At 36.6% G+C, this 19,614-nt stretch overlaps 1 protein-coding gene across 1 annotated transcript in view; it reads left to right on the forward strand.

Moving 5' to 3' along the window:
- Positions 1-19,614, forward strand: part of kcp (kielin cysteine rich BMP regulator) — a 38,152-nt gene that overhangs the window by 14,733 nt on the left and 3,805 nt on the right. Inside the window, exons 7-30 of the mRNA XM_016244015.1 lie at positions 439-515; positions 638-734; positions 2,126-2,208; positions 2,367-2,442; positions 3,258-3,340; positions 4,269-4,362; positions 4,478-4,560; positions 4,646-4,739; positions 5,022-5,104; positions 5,893-5,981; positions 6,081-6,171; positions 6,259-6,358; positions 6,502-6,587; positions 7,702-7,798; positions 9,875-10,030; positions 10,651-10,763; positions 11,180-11,273; positions 13,044-13,199; positions 13,822-13,934; positions 14,418-14,511; positions 14,607-14,783; positions 16,616-16,698; positions 17,480-17,573; positions 17,758-17,940. Coding sequence (XP_016099501.1) covers positions 439-515; positions 638-734; positions 2,126-2,208; positions 2,367-2,442; positions 3,258-3,340; positions 4,269-4,362; positions 4,478-4,560; positions 4,646-4,739; positions 5,022-5,104; positions 5,893-5,981; positions 6,081-6,171; positions 6,259-6,358; positions 6,502-6,587; positions 7,702-7,798; positions 9,875-10,030; positions 10,651-10,763; positions 11,180-11,273; positions 13,044-13,199; positions 13,822-13,934; positions 14,418-14,511; positions 14,607-14,783; positions 16,616-16,698; positions 17,480-17,573; positions 17,758-17,940 — 2,496 coding nt within the window. The remainder of the gene's footprint in view (positions 1-438; positions 516-637; positions 735-2,125; positions 2,209-2,366; positions 2,443-3,257; positions 3,341-4,268; positions 4,363-4,477; positions 4,561-4,645; positions 4,740-5,021; positions 5,105-5,892; positions 5,982-6,080; positions 6,172-6,258; positions 6,359-6,501; positions 6,588-7,701; positions 7,799-9,874; positions 10,031-10,650; positions 10,764-11,179; positions 11,274-13,043; positions 13,200-13,821; positions 13,935-14,417; positions 14,512-14,606; positions 14,784-16,615; positions 16,699-17,479; positions 17,574-17,757; positions 17,941-19,614) is intronic.

Consider the following 19,614-nt stretch of genomic DNA (forward strand, 5'->3'; position numbering starts at 1 on the left):
TCATCTGTGAATATATATATATATATATATATATATGTGTGAGATACTGTATATATATATATATATATATATATATATATATATATATTTGTATGTATGTATATAATTTATATATTATATACATGAATTTCTGAATCCCACTGACCTCGTTGACCCCACTGACCCCACATTACGTGAGAATGCATTGCATTTCTGTTAACATCTCATTTTCAGACATCAGATATCTAGTACAGTCTGGAGTCACTCATGAATACTCTGACATCTTTATAGTTCATATTGTAGATAAGATTGGATCTGATGCAGGTAGGAAATATGCTTGCAGACAAACACACACACACACTTTTACCTGCTGTGGTTCATTTGAAATGATTATCTCAGATTGTGTCCGTAGGGGTTTCGTTCCAGTGCAATACAACTTGTGTATGTCTCTGCTTGCAGAATGCAGCTTTCATGGTGATATCTATAGTAATGGTGATGTCTTCAGCCCAGACGACTGCAACCGCTGTTCATGTGAAGTATGAAATCTAAAAAGATTTGGTGTTTGATCTTCACTCGTGTCCTTCTCTCCTGCTGGCATGTCTTGTGCAACTGTGACATAGTTTTTGTGTGTGTGTGTGTGTGTGTGTTTATTTTCTAGCATGGCAGAGTAGAGTGTAATGTGAATCCATGTCCATCACAGTCCTGTCAGCAACCACCTGCTCCTCAGACAACCTGCTGCCCTGTCTGCCAAACAAGTACCCACAATCCATCTCTACACACACACACCTACACTGTGCTTTGATATATATACCAATGAATGAGCAGAGGCATCATGCCCATTCAAACTGGGCATGATTTTTGAGCCAAGTGGATTTTGAATGCAGCTTCCAAAAGACAAAAATAGCCGAATAATATTTTTTTATATTTCATACAATCACACTGGCGTTATTAAAAGGTGCAGTGCGGCACAGCATCGGCTGCTACATTCAAATTGTTTGTGCTTTGCCTGGCGCTGATCCAGAGACAGATGCGTTTTTACAGCTGCACATTGTAACAAATCACACACGATTCTGTTGAGCTTATGAATGCAATGACCAATCAGAGGCGTTCAGATGAGTCATCATGGAAATGTTTTGTTCAGTGCGTGCGCTCGCTGAAGGAATTCTGCTCTCTGATGATTCTCTCAACAGAAACAACAAAGTGCAGTTGTACATACGATGCAAGTAGGATATTTACTTCACAGGGTAAACAGCTTCAGTGATTATAATGAGATTTTTGAGAGTGCTTAAAATGTTCTTTGGTAATGTCAATGTTCTTTGCTTTTTGTACAATGAAAGTGTTATAATTAGTAAATTACAATGTTTCTATTAAATTCACATTAAATACAAAGTCAGTCTTATTAAAAATATTTTATGGCATGGAAATGTTTTGTTCAGTGCGTGCGCTCGCTGAAGGAATTCTGCTCTCTGATGATTCTCTCAACAGAAGCAACAAAGTGCAGTTGTACATACGATGCAAGTAGGATATTTACTTCACAGGGTAAACAGCTTCAGTGATTATAATGAGATTTTTGAGTGCTTAAAATGTTCTTTGGTAATGTCAATGTTCTTTGCTTTTTGTACAATGAAAGTGTTATAATTAGTAAATTACAATGTTTCTATTAAATTCACATTAAATACAAAGTCAGTCTTATTAAAAATATTTTATGGCATGACCCATATCTGGTATAAGTAAAAAGACAGGTCTTTATGCGTAGTTACACTATTATATAAAGGTGCAAAATGCATCTACTTACACATATTTGAGAATCGGGATTATTTCATGTTATAGTTAACACGTTTGGGAATATTTCGAATAAAAAGGGAAAAATAAATAAAACATAAGGCTATATCAGTTATACTTATATACATATTATATATAATATATTATATTACATATTTTATATATATATATATATATATATATATATGGCTGCTGTGTGTCATGACAAGCATGATGAGCAACCCCCCCACCCGCTTTCATTCGTGCCCCCTCAAAAAAAACGCCCCTGTGAATGAGTGACACTTTCATATACTATAGTATTTAAAAGTACTTACCTGTGCATTATAAAAGGTGTATTTGTTTTTTCTTCCGTGTAAATTTTTAGGATGTGAACATGAGGGTGAAATCTATGAGAATGGGAAGCAGTTTGTGTCGAGATCAAACCCTTGCCTCCAGTGCAGCTGCTCTGTGAGTCTACTGTGTGTGTGTGTGTGTGTGTGTTCATGCCCATTCAAACTGGGCATGATTTTTGAGCCAAGTGGATTTTGAATGCAGCTTCCAAAAGACAAAAATAGCCGAATAATATTTTTTTATATTTCATACAATCACACTGGCGTTATTAAAAGGTGCAGTGCGGCACAGCATCGGCTGCTACATTCAAATTGTTTGTGCTTTGCCTGGCGCTGATCCAGAGACAGATGCGTTTTTACAGCTGCACATTGTAACAAATCACACACGATTCTGTTGAGCTTATGAATGCAATGACCAATCAGAGGCGTTCAGATGAGTCATCGTGGAAATGTTTTGTTCAGTGCGTGCGCTCGCTGAAGGAATTCTGCTCTCTGATGATTCTCTCAACAGAAGCAACAAAGTGCAGTTGTACATACGATGCAAGTAGTTTATTTATTTCACAGTGTAAACAGCTTCAGTGATTATAATGAGAGTTTTTGAGAGTGCTTAAAATGTTCTTTGGTAATGTCAATGTTCTTTGCTTTTTGTACAATGAAAGTGTTATAATTAGTAAATTACAATGTTTCTATTAAATTCACATTAAATACAAAGTCAGTCTTATTAAAAATATTTTATGGCATGACCCATATCTGGTATAAGTAAAAAGACAGGTCTTTATGCGTAGTTACACTATTATATAAAGGTGCAAAATGCATCTACTTACACATATTTGAGAATCGGGATTATTTCATGTTATAGTTAACACGTTTGGGAATATTTCGAATAAAAAGGGAAAAATAAATAAAACATAAGGCTATATCAGTTATACTTATATACATATTATATATAATATATTATATTACATATTTTATATATATATATATATATATGGCTGCTGTGTGTCATGACAAGCATGATGAGCAACCCCCCCACCCGCTTTCATTCGTGCCCCCTCAAAAAAAACGCCCCTGTGAATGAGTGACACTTTCATATACTATAGTATTTAAAAGTACTTACCTGTGCATTATAAAAGGTGTATTTGTTTTTTCTTCCGTGTAAATTTTTAGGATGTGAACATGAGGGTGAAATCTATGAGAATGGGAAGCAGTTTGTGTCGAGATCAAACCCTTGCCTCCAGTGCAGCTGCTCTGTGAGTCTACTGTGTGTGTGTGTGTGTGTGTGTTCGTTCTCCTTGTGGGGATGAAATTGAAATTAAAATTGAAACAAAAAAGAACTGTACCACAAAACCTTTAAAAACCACCCAAAAAAAGATGATAAAAGGGCTAAGTAATCTCATATTACTGTTCACATATTTCAGAGTATTAGAATATGTCTATAGGAAATATAGTAAGTATATATTTAAAGATGCTGCCAGTATAAACCAAAGCATACAGATTTTGAAATACTTTAAATTTTTAATTGAGTGCAAAGGTTAAATGAGGTCAAACAGAAATGGCAAAAGACATTTCAATGATTAATGTATATTTTACTTTTTTTCTGGGACAAAGAATGAGTTAAATAATTATGTTAATTGATGTATTTGAATTTTACCCTGTAAAACCTGACATTTGAAATAATAGTCAGTAGTTTTTAAATAGAAAATACATACATATTATAAACGTATTAATAGTTATATTATTTTATATTATTTGTGTGTATATATTATTAAAACATACATGCAACACACAAACATATATATATATATATATATATATATGTATATACGTGTGTGTGTGTATGTATGTATGTGTATATATACATACTAAAAAATAAATGACTAAAAAATGAAATAAAAATAAATTAAATACATATATATTATTTGTATTTAATTTTTTTGTTTTAATAATTTTAGTACTTCAGCTTATTTTAGTTAGTTGCCAAGGCAATATGTCAAATTTTTAAAAATTATCTTAGAATGTTTTTATTTTAAGTATTTCATGTACTTGCAATGCTTTACCCTCATTGTTGCCCACATACAAAAAGATAAGTTTAAGTTTAAAGTTAAATAGTAAGTTATTGAAATTTTCACTAATTAAGAAAGTTGTGTATGTGTGTGTGTGTGTGTGTGTTTCTTATAGTCAGGGAATACAGTCTGTAACACTGAGACATGTCCTGAAATTGCCTGTAATTTGGTGGAGACTGTAGGTGGGCAGTGCTGTCCCAGGTGTCGAAGTAAGTGTGTTGTGGACTTTTTCTACATTTTTGTCAATTTTAATGATAAGTGACTTAAGTTAAGATTGTCTTTAGAAACTCCTACTTATCAAAAGATATTTCCCTTGATATGAAGGTTGTGTCCAGGAGAATGTGCAGCACCAACACAGCTCTCAGTGGAAGCTTCCTAATGACCCCTGCACGACCTGTACATGCACGGTGTGGCTTCACCTGTTACTGAGCTGTTTTTGGCCCATCAGTGTTTTATTCTATAAATATAATTTTTCTCTTTCTCTCTCTATAGGAGGGTCTGGTTCAGTGTGAGAGTGAGCGCTGTAATATCCGCTGTAATAGCCCAGCCTCTCCTCCTCCTGGATCCTGCTGTCCTGTCTGTGACGGTGTGTCCAACCTTTTAAATATGATACATTAATACTGTTTAAAACGTTTAAAAACCAAAGAACAGTTAAGAACATGTAATCAAAATTCTGTCAGTTTACTTTTTTGATACATACTGGACGTTATTCCAAGAAAAAAATGTTTGTCAGAGTTCACCAATGCCGTGATAGGTCTACAAGTTATAACAACAAACATTTATAGAAAGGCTAGGAATATATTGCTTAGGAAAGAAGTGTCTTGGCTATTTATACTTCAAATTAGTTTGATACATTTATTTCTCACAGGTTGCAGTTTGAATGGAATAGATATCCCGAACGGGATGAGTCTGCCGCCAGGACCCGCATGTGATCCCACGTGTAAATGTGAGGTAAGTTGCGTAAGAATCTGCTTTGCAACTTTTGTTTGTTTATAATTTCTACTTACTTTTTGTTTTATCATATTTTATTATTTTTCAAATGTTTTTCAATACTTATATTTTTGTTTATAAACTGCTTGACTGTTATTAATATGTACAGTGTTTATTAATTAATTTAAATTATTTATTCATTTTGTTTTGTTAATGTTTTTCAAAACTTGCATTTTTGTTTGTAATCTGCTTCTTCACTGTCATTGATACAGCATGTAATTTTTGTACATGTATTTTTATTTAATTTTAGGTTTTAAAATATTTTTTATATATTTTATTTTTTGTGTAGAATCTGCTTCACTGTCATTGATATGTACTTTTTAAATTTTTCAGTACTTATATTTTTGTTTATATACTGCTTCACTGTCATTAATATTTAATGTTTTTATTTTTTTATTTAATAAAAAAAGTTATAATTTTTTTTGTATTCATTGTTTTTATCTTTGTAATTGATATGTAAATTATTTTATTAATTTATTTTATTTTATTGTTCTCAAAAACTTGCATTTTTGTTTGTAATCTGCTGCTTCACTGTCATTGATATGTAATTTAAATCTCAATTTAATTTAATTTAATTTTTTATTTATTTTTTTCCCAGAGAATGCGTGAACTGATAAAATGTTTACTCTGAATGCAGTGTAAATCACTTTGAATAAAAGTGCCAAATAAAAAAAATCTCAAATTGATTTGGATGAAATGGTTTTCTAAAATGAAAAATAATTTCTTTTTTTTCACAACTTTTTTTTCAGAATGGAAATATTAATTGCGTTCAGTACCCACCCTGCCCACCGACTCCCTGTCATAATCCAGTCAGGAGACCAGCAGAATGCTGTGCACGGTATCATCATTTCATCACACTTTTTTTGCTAGAAGAGTAAACAAGACAGAGGTGAAACACTCTTTATTTGATTAATCAGTTCTGTGTGTTGGTGTTCAGATGTGAGGAGTGCATTCACGAGAGCGAGGCGTACACAGACGGTCAAACCTTTGTGTCCAGACAGGATCCATGCTTAAGATGTCAGTGCTCGGTGAGTGTTTACTAAAGTGTTTACTATATATATATGATCATGTGAATGTATTTGTTTGTGCATGTATGGGTATATCTTATGATGCAGGGTGGACAAGTGTCGTGTGAATCTGCAACATCTTCATGTCCGTCTGCGAGTTGCACGCACCCAGCAAAACCACATGACCAGTGCTGTCCGACTTGTAACAGTAAATAAGCATGCAAACATCTTTCTTTTAAGATAGATCTTTCTTTCTCATAACATAATTACATAACATAACATAATTAAAAAAGACACAGAGTTGTCCTGGATTTAAGACACAAATACTGATGTGTTTTTACTGTGTTGCAGCTTGTGAATATGAAGGAAGGGTTTATGAAAATGGAGAAGATTTCAGGCCTCCTGGTGGAGGTCCATGCATCCAGTGTTTATGCAAGGTGAAACACAGACACACACTTGGGGCCCTATTTTAACGATCCAAGCGCATGGTCTAAAGTGCACGGCGCAGGTGCACTCAGGGCGTGTCCGAATCCACTTTTGCTAGTTTAACGACGGGAAAACGGTCGGCGCCTCCGGGCACATGGTCTAAACGGGTTGTGTCTATTCTCTTAATGAGTAATGGGTGTTTTTGGGGCGTAACGTGCAATAAACCAATCAGAGTCTCATCTCCCATCCCCTTTAAAAGCCAGTTGCGCTCGTGCCATGGCGGGTTCGAATATGTAATTTTTCATTTTTAAAAATGTTTGTGTGCTGCTGCACCCTGTGTGTGTAATAAGCAAAGTGTACGTGCGTTGTGCACCTGCCTATAGGCGCATATTACTAACGCGCTCTTTAAATAACAAAGAAAAAATATTGCGCCAGACTTTAGACCAGGTTTGAGTTGGTCTATGGCGCAGTCTATTTTCAGTTCCTCAAAATAGCAACGTGCCAACAATGCCCATGGGCGCACAAATGGGCGCAAATGCATTTGCTATTTAAACAATGTGGCGCAGGACGGGAAAATGAGAACTGCGTCGGGCTGAAACTAGCAAAAACACTTGCGCCGCACCTTGTGCCGCATTGCGCCGGGTGTATGATAGGGCCCATCAAGTGAAAAGAGCTACTGTCAATTCAGTTTCAAGCAAGGATAATCAATGAAATTACTGATGAAAATGGTTGCTTTTTTATTTTGTCAGTGATTTCGACAATATTTTTTTTCAATTTAATTAAAGATAAAGTTGACATGTTTAAATGAATAAATAAAATGGTAAAATATTTGTTTTATTTTGCTTAAAATAAAATGTTGACTTAAAATGATATAGCATTATTGGCTAAAATTGACGAATATGACATGACAAAATTTTAAGTAAATTAAAAGAATATTTTTAAAAACAATTGTCCAAAAAAGGACAATTCCATATGACTTGTGCACTACGTATTTTTATGAAGTCTTGTATTGGCTTCATCTCAGGAACATGACAAAAACTTGACACATAAAAGCTGGTCATGCTAGGTTTGACGTCACTTAAGTCATTGATTCTTGTGTAACATTATATTGTTTTTTTTTGTTAGAATGGTAACGTGAGATGTCATCAGGAAAGATGCCCACTTTTGAGCTGTGCAGTTCCCATTCCAGCCCCGCTTAACACCTGCTGTCCAGTGTGCAGCGGTAAGACATTCTGCAGTACATACTGCTGCCACTAACTTTAACATGAAACACATTCTCTCATACAGTACCATTCAAATGTTTGGGGTTAATAATTTGTTTTTGAAAGATATTAATAATTTAAAATGTTTAAAAGTGACAGTAAGGACATTTATATTGTTACAAAAGATTTGTTTCAAATAAATGCTGTTCTTTTTAGCTTTCTATTCATCAAAGAATCCTGAAAAATGTTTCCACAAAAATATTAAGCAGAACGACTGGATGATAGTAAATGTTTCTTGAGCACCAAATTAGCATATTAGATTGATTTCTGAAGGATCATGTGACACTGAAGACTGGAGTAATGATGCTGAAAATTCAGCTTGGCATCACAGGAATAAATTATATTTTAAAATAAAATCAGAAAGAGTTTTTTTTTTATTGTAATAATATTTCACAATATTACTGGTTTTACTGTATTATTAATCACATAAATGCAGCCTTGGTGAGCATTAAAGATCTTCCAAAATAAGGGTGTCACAATATACCGGTACTGACGATAAACATGATATTTAAAAAGTGCAATATCGTTATCGTGTTAATTAGGGGTGTGGTGATACACCGGTACTGACGATAACTATGATATTTGTGACCCTGGACCACATGACCAGTCATAAGTAGCACAGGTATATTTGTAGCAGTAGCCAGCAATACATTGTATGGGTCAAAATTAGGGCTGCACGATAAATCACATGCGATATTTAACTCGCATCTTATCAGTAAAGCCGGTTCTGTAATCAGCTGTAAATCTCCATCACCTGCGGGCTTTCACATTGAGCAGCATTAACTACACAGAGCCGTTGTTCACTGACGAGCTGCTCAAAACCACGTTCATATTGCGCGATTTTTTTGCGCAGCTCGTCAGTGAACAACGGCTCTGTGTAGTTAATGCTGCTCAATGTGAAAGCCCGCAAGTGATGGAGATTTACACCTGATTACAGAACCGGCTTTCTGACAAGATGCACATTAAATATCGCATGTGATTTATCGTGCAGCCCTAGTCAAAATTATCAATTTTTCTTTTATGCCAAAAATCATTAGGGTATTAAGTAAAGATCATGTTTCATGAAAATATTTTATAAATTTCCTACCATAAATATATCAAAACTTAATTTTTGATTAGTAATATGCATTGCTAAGAACTTCATTTGGACAACTTTAAATGCGATTTTCTCAATATTTTGATTTTTTTGCGCCTTCAGATTCCAGATTTTCAAATAGTTGTATCTCAGCCAAATATTGTCCTATCCTAACAAACCATACAGCAATGGAAAGCTTATTCATTCAGCTTTTAGATTATGTATTAATGTGTAAATCAAAAAATGGACCCTTATGACTGGTTTTGTGGTCCAGGGTCACATTTCAAAATGAGAAGTAGACACTGGTCAAACACGTCATTTATGTTTCATTCATACTCGACGCCAGAGGGCGCCCTCACACAGAAAGTCCACAAGCAAGACTCATAGGAGTGATAAAACAAATGACTTTCCAGGAAATCCCTTATATGGACAATGGCATCCAGCTATGGCTGTAGCTGAATAAAATGCAGAAAGAAATGTTATGACTGATGAAATGTGAACAGAATTAACATATGATTGCAACAGTATATGGTTTATCTGTGTTCTTCAATCCATCTCTGTTGGATGTAAATGTAATGCTAATATTACACAGTCTTTATCACTGAATAGACTTCTATAAAATAGTTTACTTTCTGCCGCATTCTGTGATAAGAACACATCAGTTCACAGAAGAACATTCAAATACTTATATACAGTATATATATATATATATATATATATATATATAATTATTAATATAATTTAAATTTATATATTATATATATTTATATAAACAATATATATAATTTATATTATTTAATATAAAATTTTTGTTATTTTTAATAATATATTGTTATTGTTCATTCTTTTGGCCACGGTAATTGTGTGGTGAAAATATTTAAAATATTTAAAATATCTTACCGACTCCAAGCTTTTGAACAGTAGTGTATATGTTCATTGCATTCTATGTCCATGTATGTAGAATGTACTTGGAATGGTGTTCAATATGAAGAAGGAGCCACATGGACTGACGCTGGCCAAACATGTTCTTGTGTGGGTGGACAGGTGACGTGTCGTAGGCCTAAAAGGGGCTCGGACTGTCCCAAAATGACCCCCGCACCCTTCCCAAATCCCCCAGGTAAGAGAAAGAAAACAAATATGAAAGACGGGGAGAAAAAACAGAGGCACTGTTCCAAACCCAAATGAGTTATGAGTACATGGGTAGTTACCTTGTAAGACAGCATCCTAGCCAAATCTCGACTGATTTGAATCACTCTGAGAGAAACACTTTCAGAGTTGGACTTGGACTCTAATTAGAGTTACTCCAGTTAGAGTATTACTAAGCTAATGAGTCAGTGCTAAAAATTTATAGTAAAAGCATATCGAAAAATAAATAAAAGCTTATGGAAAATATTTATATGCACATTAGTTTTAATATCTGTATTATATTTTGAAGTATATTTAAAATTATAACTGAAAATGTATAAAATATCTGCATTTTAATAAGAACAAATTTCTTAGTCCTATCCTCAGAACTGACAAAAATAGGTATAAAAACGTTTCACATACTGCCTACTGTTTCAAAACATCTGGAAGTTCCTATAATGCTTAAAATGGCTGTCTAGATAGGCATCACACTAAGGTTTTGAACAGAGCCACAGAATATTCAGGCTGAGAGGATGAAACAGTGGCTGCTTAGACTTATATCAGTCGCAGTTAAATCTAGTAAGTTGTTTAGATGTTGATAATTGTATGAAGGTGGCGATTGCTGTGGGGATTCCTGTGGGCAGTGCCAGTACAATCAGCGCTTGTATGAAAACGGCCAAACGTTCAAGGACCCAGATGATGCCTGTAAGACGTGCACTTGTCAGGTACTCGCTATTGGAAATCCTAGATTTGACATTTTATGGATGTTTAATACCAAACAAAAACGGGGTTCAGGGTTTGTACGAGCAAGTATGAGCAACTATTGAAATGATTCAGTGTTTATTAAATGTTTAAATGTTGGTTTTAAAAATACAGTAAAAACAGTAATATTAGTAAATATTATTGCAATTTGAAATAACAATTTTCTGTTGTAATATATTTTAAAATGTAATTTATTCTTCTGATGCATAGCTGAATTTTCAGCATCATTACTCCAGTTTTCAGTGTTACATGATTCTTCAGAAATCATTGTAATATGCTGATTAAAAACATTTTTTTTAAAGTAATGTTTACAAAATTTTGACAAGTACTGTCAGTTTTATCAGCTAATTTGTTTACATGAACGTGTGTGTGTGTGTAGGATGGTCAGGCAACATGTGGTTCACCTGCATGTCCCCAACCGAGGTGTGCTAATGCATACACTCCTCCTGGAGAGTGCTGTCCCCGGTGTCCAGGTACACTTTCATTCACTAACCTCAAATAACTTGATCTTAGTTGTGCACACTAACAGTTAGTTTCCTCTTGTTGTTTTCTTCATTTTCAAGACTGTGAATATGATGATAACCACATCATTACTAATGGAGATACTGTTATGGTCATATAATAACACAAAAGGGCTCGGTTCACATTTACATTTAGTCATTTTGCAGACGCTTTTATCCAAAGCGACTTACCATTGGGGAATACATAAAGCGATTCTTCTCAAAGAGGCAAACAGACACAGGAAGTGCTCCTAATACCAAGTTTCAGGCATTGTTCAAATAAGTGCAAGATAGAAAGGGAAGGAATAAATAAAGAGAAAGACAAAGTTTTTTTTCTTTCTTTAATTTAGGATGAAGTCAAGTAGTCAAGAAGTCAAAGAGATGAGTTTTCAGCTGTCGCTTGAAAGTTGTCAGGGATTCAGCATTCCGGATAGGGGTGGGAAGATCATTCCACCAGCCAGGAACGGTGAACGAGAATGTTCTGGAAAGTGATTTTGAGCCTCTCTGTGATGGTACCACGAGGCGTCGCTCACTAGCGGATCTCAGACTTCTGGAGGGGATGTAGATTCGTAGTAGTGAGTGGAAGTAGGCGGGTGCTGAGCCTGTGGCTGTTCTATATGCAAGCATCAGTGTCTTGAACTTGATGCGAACCGCAACCGGTAGCCAGTGCAAGGAGATAAAGAGAGGTGTAACTACATCTGTTTAATTATATAAATAATATATATTATTTATATTATTTATTATAATAATTTTTTTCAAGATTTCTGTATATATATCACAATATATCGTTATTGTTCATTCTTTTGGCCATGGTAATTGTGTGGTGAAAAATCTGATATCATGACCAGTGTTGGGGAAAGTTACTTTTAAAAGTAATGCATTACAATATTGCGTTACTCCATAAAAAAAGTAACTAATTACGTTACTTAGTTACTTTTTATGGAAAGTAATGTTATGTTACTTTTGCGGGGTTTTTTGCTTTTTTTTACTTTTTAAATCTTGACAGGGCTTGCTTGTTTGTTTTAAAATATTTTTTTTTATTTTTGGAAAATATAAAAGCCTTTTCACACCAAAAGTGAAATGAATAAGCCTCAGGCTGAAGGGAATGTAAATTTACGTCTGTACAGTAGAATACAGAAGAAATTTCAACACACTTCAGCAATAAAAAAAGACACACAAATGTTTGTCTAGAGTAATTTTTGCTTATTAGTATGGTTGAACTGGATCATCGAAGGTCAGAAGCAAAGACATTGGTTAATAGAATGGGATTAAATACATAAAAGATATTTGTGTTGTTTAACATTTAATTATTGCAGGTTTGCGTCATATTCTGAGTTGCATTATTTTTATTCATTTTGAGGAATACTGAATCTGTGTTTTTTTTGTTTTTTTTGTGAGTGAGATGAATTAATGCATATTCATATTTATTTTAGAACTACAGTAACATCTGATTTCTCTCAACATGGGGACAGGATAGCTGTCAATCAATAAATTGAAAAAAAAAAGTAACTTGCGTTACTTATTTCAAAAAGTAAATCAGATATTCTCTTGTAAATTAAAAATGTGTTTACTTTACTAGTTACTTGAAAAAAGTAATCTGATTACGCAACTCGCGTTACTTGTAATGCGTTACTCCCAACTCTGATCATGACTGCCCTAAAGACATTAAAAAAATATTACTGACTCCAAGCTTTTGAACAGAAGTGTATATGTATCCGTTGCCTTCTGTGTCCATGTATGTAGGATGTACTTGGAATGGTGTTCAATATGAAGAAGGAGCCACATGGACTGACGCTGGCCAAACATGTTTTTGTGTGGGTGGACAGGTGACGTGTAGTAGGCCTAAAAGGGGCTCGGACTGTCCCAAAATGACCCCCGCACCCTTCCCAAATCCCCCAGGTAAGAGAAAGAAAATAAATATGAAAGATGGGGAGAAAAAACAGAGGCACTGTTCCAAACCCAAATGAGTTGTCTCTGTGTCTTCATACTGTACATGGGCAGTTACCTTGTAAGACAGCATCCTAGCCAAATCCCGACTGATTTGAATCACTCTGAGAGAAACACTTTCGGAGTTTATTGCAAATGCTAATGAGTCAGTGCAGTGAAAATATAAGTAAAAGCGTATCGAAATGCTAAGTAAAAGCTTATGGAAAATATTTTTATCAACATTTATTTTAATATCTGTATTAGCAATATTTGTATATTCTGAAGTATATTTAAAATTATATTTAAAAATATTTATAAAATATAATATAGAATATTTATTTAGAACAGTTTCCTTAGTCCTATTCTCAGTACTGACTAAAATAGGTATAGTAACATTTCACATACTGTCTACTGTTTCTAAACACCTTACCTCTAGAATGTTCCCATAATGCTTAAAATTGCTGTCTAGATAGGCATCTCACTAAGGTTTTGAAGAGCCGCATAATATTCAGGCTGAGAGTATGAAACTTGCTTAGACTTATATCAGTCGCAGTTAAATCTAGTAAGTTGTTTAGATGTTGATAATTGTATGAAGGTGGCGATTGCTGTGGGGATTCCTGTGGGCAGTGCCAGTACAATCAGCGCTTGTATGAAAACGGCCAAACGTTCAAGGACCCAGATGATGCCTGTAAGACGTGCACTTGTCAGGTACTCGCTATTGGAAATCCTAGATTTGACATTTTATGAATGTTTAATACCAGACAGAAACGGGCTTCAGGGTTTGTATGAGCAACTATTTAAATGTTTCAGTGTTTATTAAATGTTTAACGTTTTGGGGAAAAAAGTGATGTTCTTTACAGTTCTTGTTAAAAGACACTCACCAAGGCTGCATTTATTTAATCAAAAATACAGTAAAACAGTAATATTAGGAAATATTATTGCAATTCAAAATAACTGTTTGAATTTGAATATATTTTAAAATGTAATTTATTCCTGTGATGAAGAGCTGAATTTTCAGCATCATTACTCCAGTTTTCAGTGTCACAAGATCCTTCAGAAATCATTCTAATATGCTGATTTTTTTAAAGTAATGTTTACAAACTTTTGACAAGTACTGTCATAATTATCAGCTAGTTTATATACATTACTGTGTGTGTGTGTGTGTGTGTGTGTGTGTATGTATTTGTGTAGAATGGTCAGACAAGTTGTGCTATGCCTGCATGTCCCCAACCGACGTGTGCTAATGCATACACTCCTCCTGGAGAGTGCTGTCCCCGGTGTTCAGGTACACTTTCACTAAACTAACCTCAGAAGATAACTTGATCTTAAGTTGTGCACACTAACAGTTAGTTTCCTCTTGTTGTTTTCTTCCTTTTCAAGACTGTGAATATGATGATAACCAAATCATTACTAATGGAGAATCATTTCCAAATCCTTCGAATCCATGTGAGGATTGTGTTTGCCAAGACGGACGTGTGAACTGTGGGAATCATGAGTGTCCGAGGCCGAATTGTAACTATCCCCGGCCGGGGACGTGCTGCCAAAACAACTGCAATGGTGAGAGTCATAAGCATTACATTTAGATTTAGAAATGAACTTATTTTTTATTTATTTTCAGGTTTGACCTTTATGAGGGGGTATATTTTCTGACCACATTTACAATTAGATCTTCCGACCACTTTTACAAACCCGATTCCAAAAAAGTTGGGATGGAGTAATATTTGACCAGCAGTATCTGTACTTTAACTCAAGTAATGGAGTTGAGTACTTTGTCCGCCTCTGCATGCAACCCCATACCATCAGAGATGCAGGCTTCTGAACTGAGTGCTGATAACAACTTGGGTTGTCCTTGTCCTCTTTAGTCCGGATGACATGGCGTCCCAGTTTTCCAAAAAGAACTTCAAATTTTGATTCGTCTGACCACAGAACAGTTTTCCACTTTGCCACAGTCCATTTTAAATGAGCCTTGGCCCAGAGAAAACGCCTGCGCTTCTGGATCATGTTTAGATATGGCTTCTTTTTTGACCTATAGAGTTTTAGCCGGCAACGGCGAATGGCACGGTGGATTGGGTTCACCGACAATGTTTTCTGGAAGTATTCCTGAGCCCATGTTGTGATTTCCATTACAGTAGCATTCCTGTATGTGATGCAGTGCCGTCTAAGGGCCCGAAGATCACGGGCATCCAGTATGGTTTTCCGGCCTTGACCCTTACGCACAGAGATTGTTCCAGATTCTCTGAATCTTTGGATGATATTATGCACTGTAGATGATGATAACTTCAAACTCTTTGCAATTTTTCTCTGAGAAACTCTTTTCTGATATTGCTCCACTATTTTTCGCTGCAGCATTGGGGGAATTGGTGATCCTCTGCCCATCTTGACTTCTGAGAGACACTGCCACTCTGAGAGGCTCTTTTTATACCCAATCATGTTGCCAATTGACCTAATAAGTTGCAAATTGGTCCTCCAGCTGTTCCTTATATGTACATTTAACTTTTCCGGCCTCTTATTGCTACCTGTCCCAACTTTTTTGGAATGTGTAGCTCTCATGAAATCCAAAATGAGCCAATATTTGGCATGACATTTCAAAATGTTTCACTTTCAACATTTGATATGTTATCTATATTCTATTGTGAATAAAATATACGTTTATGAGATTTGTAAATTATTCCATTCCTTTTTTACTCACAATTTGTACAGTGTCCCAACTTTTTTGGAATTGGGTTTGTACAATCCATTATGTCTTAACAATAAAAATTCCATCTACATCAACTAATATTTATAAAACAAAATGTGTAATCAAGCCTAGAATAGAATAGTAATTTATCAGGGGCATATCTTCCCCATATTTTGTTTTTAAATGAATTTTTTGTTACGTCAGGTGACTTAAAACCCTGTTAAAGGGATAGTACACTCAAAAATGTTATTCTGTAATCATTTACTCACTTTCATGGCATTCCAAACTTATTATTTTCCCTCTTCAGTGAAACATAGAAGATATTCTAATGAATGTTGGTAACCAAACTGTTTCGGTTCCTATTGACTTGAATTGTATTTTTGTCAGTGGGAAATGAAATATTCTGAGTGTAAATTAATATAAATAAAGGAAAATAGACATAAATAATAGTGGAAATGTGGAAATCTTAGATCAGTTGGTCTTGAGCAAATCTGAAGAGAAATCCTGGAGTTCCTAATGAAAGATTGCTGACTATCTTGGTAAATCTGAGCTCAGTTTGAGACTTATGCAAAATCTGTTGGTCAGACGAATTTTGTGTACATCAAATTACTCTCCATTTAATGTCATTCCTGTTTAGAAGAAACAGTTGAGGAAACTCTTTCCTATGAGTATATGCAAACCAGTCACTTAAAAAGCTCTTCCTTTCCTTCAGGATGTAGTTATGCAGGTAATGAGTATCCAAATGGAATGGAATTTCCTCATCCAGTAGACAAATGCAGGACGTGCCGTTGTGAAGTAAGTGTTTCTTTATCAGTATCAATACTGTTCAAACATTTGGGGTCGTGAGATTTTTTCGTTTTTGTTGTTGTAATATTTGATTAAAAATACAGTACAGTTTTGTATTTAAATATATTTTAAAATGCAGTTTATTCTTGTGATGCAAAACTGAATTTTCAGCATCATTACTCCAGTCCTCAGTGATGATACTTCAGAAATTATTCTAATTGCTGATAGCCTGCTCAAGAAACATATTATATGAACTTCTTATCAGTTGTGCTGCTTTTTGTTTTTGTGGAAACAGTCATACATTTTATTTTCAGGATTCTTTAATGAATAGAAAGTTAGATAAATAGTTAATAAATAGAATAGTATTTATTTGAAATAACATCTCATTATAAATACAGGTGCATCTCAATAAATTAGAATGTTGTGGAAAAGTTCATTTATTTCAGTAATTCAACTCAAATTGTGAAACTTGTGTATTAAATAAATTCAATGCACACAGACTGAAGTAGTTTAAGTCTTTGGTTCTTTTAATTGTGATGATTTTGGCTCACATTTAACAAAAACCCACCAATTCACTATCTCAACTTTTCCACGACATTCTAATTTATTGAGATGCACCTGTATCTGTTCTGTCACTTTTGATCAATTCAATGAATCCTTCATGAATAAAAGTATTAATTTCTTTCAAAGAAAAATCACACTGATCCCAACCTTTGAACGGTAGTGTGCATCCACACACATCAGAGTCATACTGTACATCTGTGTCATGTGTCTGTGTGTTTGTCTGTAGAATGGTAATGTCCAGTGTCTGAGGAAGCAATGTCAGGTGGCAAATTGTGCTGGTGCGTTCGTTCCATCAGGAGAGTGCTGCCCCCAGTGTCCAGGTCACACTGCTGCTCTTATACTGTAGCAATTCATGTCTAAATTACTATTTTTACATAATGACCATTTGGAGATTGTACTTGAAACTGTTCACATGCTATTACTGTAATTTCACCATGGTGTGAAGCATCATTACACCTTCCTATTGTTTGAGTGTATTTAGATGTCAAATCTAATTTCTTACAGAAGCCCCTGCTGACTGCATTTTTGAAAGACAGCGTTACAGTCACTTGCAGCAGTTCCATCATCCCGTTGACAGCTGTCAGTCATGCTTCTGCACCAATGGGGAGGTGAGCTGCCATCGCAGGCCCTGCCCCTCTGCTGTCTGCTCTCACCCTGTAATTCAAGAGTGCTGTCGCACATGTGATGGTGAGACATTTCATACAAACATCATGAAGAGCATGTGAGAGCTTAAATAAGGTTTCATCAAGAAATGTAGAGAGCAGTATTTATAATTATATATGCATATATGAGTATCAGTGTGTTAGAATGATTTCTGAAGGATCATGTGACACTAAGGACTGGAATATAATATATATATATATATATATATATATATATACACAGTATATATGTGTGTGTCAAGTCACCTTTATTTATATAGCGCTTTTAACAATACAGATTGTGTCAAAGCAACAGAACAGCATTATTGGCCGTCAGGTCCGTCAACACCCTCCGTAGACGCTCCAGGTGAGTCTCCCAACCTTCGGAGTGAATGACGACATCTTCCAAGTAAGCCGCGGCGTAGGCTTGGTGGGGCCGGAGCAAGATCTCCATCAGCCGCTGGAACGTGGCGGGCACCCCGTGTAGGCCGAAGGGTAGCACCGATGGGGCTGGCCCACGGGCTACGGGAGGGCTCAATGATTCCTAGTTGGAGCATCTTCTTGACTTCCTCCTCTATTGCCGGCCGGCGAGCTTCCGGTATCCGGTAGGGCCGCTGCCGGACTACGACTCCGGGGGGTGTGCGGACCTCATGCTCTATGACGGTAGTTCTGCCCGGGGTCTCACTGAACACATCCCAGAACTGACTGACCGGTTGCCGCACCCGGTACGTCACCGGTCCCATCCGTTCCACTACGGTGTAGGGACCCTGCCAGGTCGGCAGAAACTTGCACGCAGCTGTCGGGACCAGTACCACCACTCGATCGCCCGGCTGGAACTCCCGGGCCTGGGCGGGCCGGGCGTACAGCCGTTGCTGGGTGCGCTGGGCGGTCACCAGATGTTCCTTCACCAGCGGCATGACCCGGTCTATCCTTTCCCGCATCTCCCGCACGTGCTCGACGAGGCTACGAAGTGGGGCGGGCTGGTTCTCCCAGGCTTCCCGAGCCACGTCTAGAAGGCCCCTGGGCTGTCTCCCAAACAGCAGTTCGAAGGCCGATCCGCTCGAAGGGCACATCGATGACAGGTAGTGGAATGAGCGGGCTGGGGGGAGGGCGGCACGGAGACGTCTGCTGGCAGGTGGGACAGCTACGGCAGAAACGTTTCACTTCGGCCTCTAGTCCGGGCCAGTGAAAACGGTTCCGGATGCGCTGGACGGTATTGTCGGCTCCTAGGTGTCCCGCCATTGGGTGGCCGTGGGCCAGCTCCATGACCATCTCCGTCTTGGCGGTAGGCACTACCAGGAGGAATTTGTCCTCCCCCCGCCTGTGGGCGACACAGTACAGCAGACCAGTGCGTATTTCAAAATGAGGGAGGGGGTGAGGCCCCGGGAGCCTGTCTATCTCATCAATGCGGCGCACTTGATCCCAGCAGTTCCGTAGGTGGCCCGTTCCGGGCGGTACGGCGTGGTATCCTGGATCCGAGGAGGAGCTTCTGGAACCCCGGCCAATCCCGTCCCAGGAGCAGAGGTACAGGGAGATCCGGCACAATGCCCACCTCGATGGCCCAGGTCGGTGGTCTATACACAGTAGCCAGAGCAAGGGATACGATAGATTTATTTTGCATATCTGACAGTGTAACATTGAGCATTAGTATTTCGAATGAGTTAAACCTGTATCCTGTCTTCTGAGTAACATTGAGAATATCACTATATATTGTTGCAAC

This window comes from Sinocyclocheilus grahami, unplaced genomic scaffold, assembly GCF_001515645.1.
Source record: "Sinocyclocheilus grahami isolate Dianchi unplaced genomic scaffold, SAMN03320097.WGS_v1.1 scaffold22.1, whole genome shotgun sequence".
In the NCBI taxonomy this organism is placed as follows: Eukaryota; Metazoa; Chordata; class Actinopteri; order Cypriniformes; family Cyprinidae; genus Sinocyclocheilus; species Sinocyclocheilus grahami.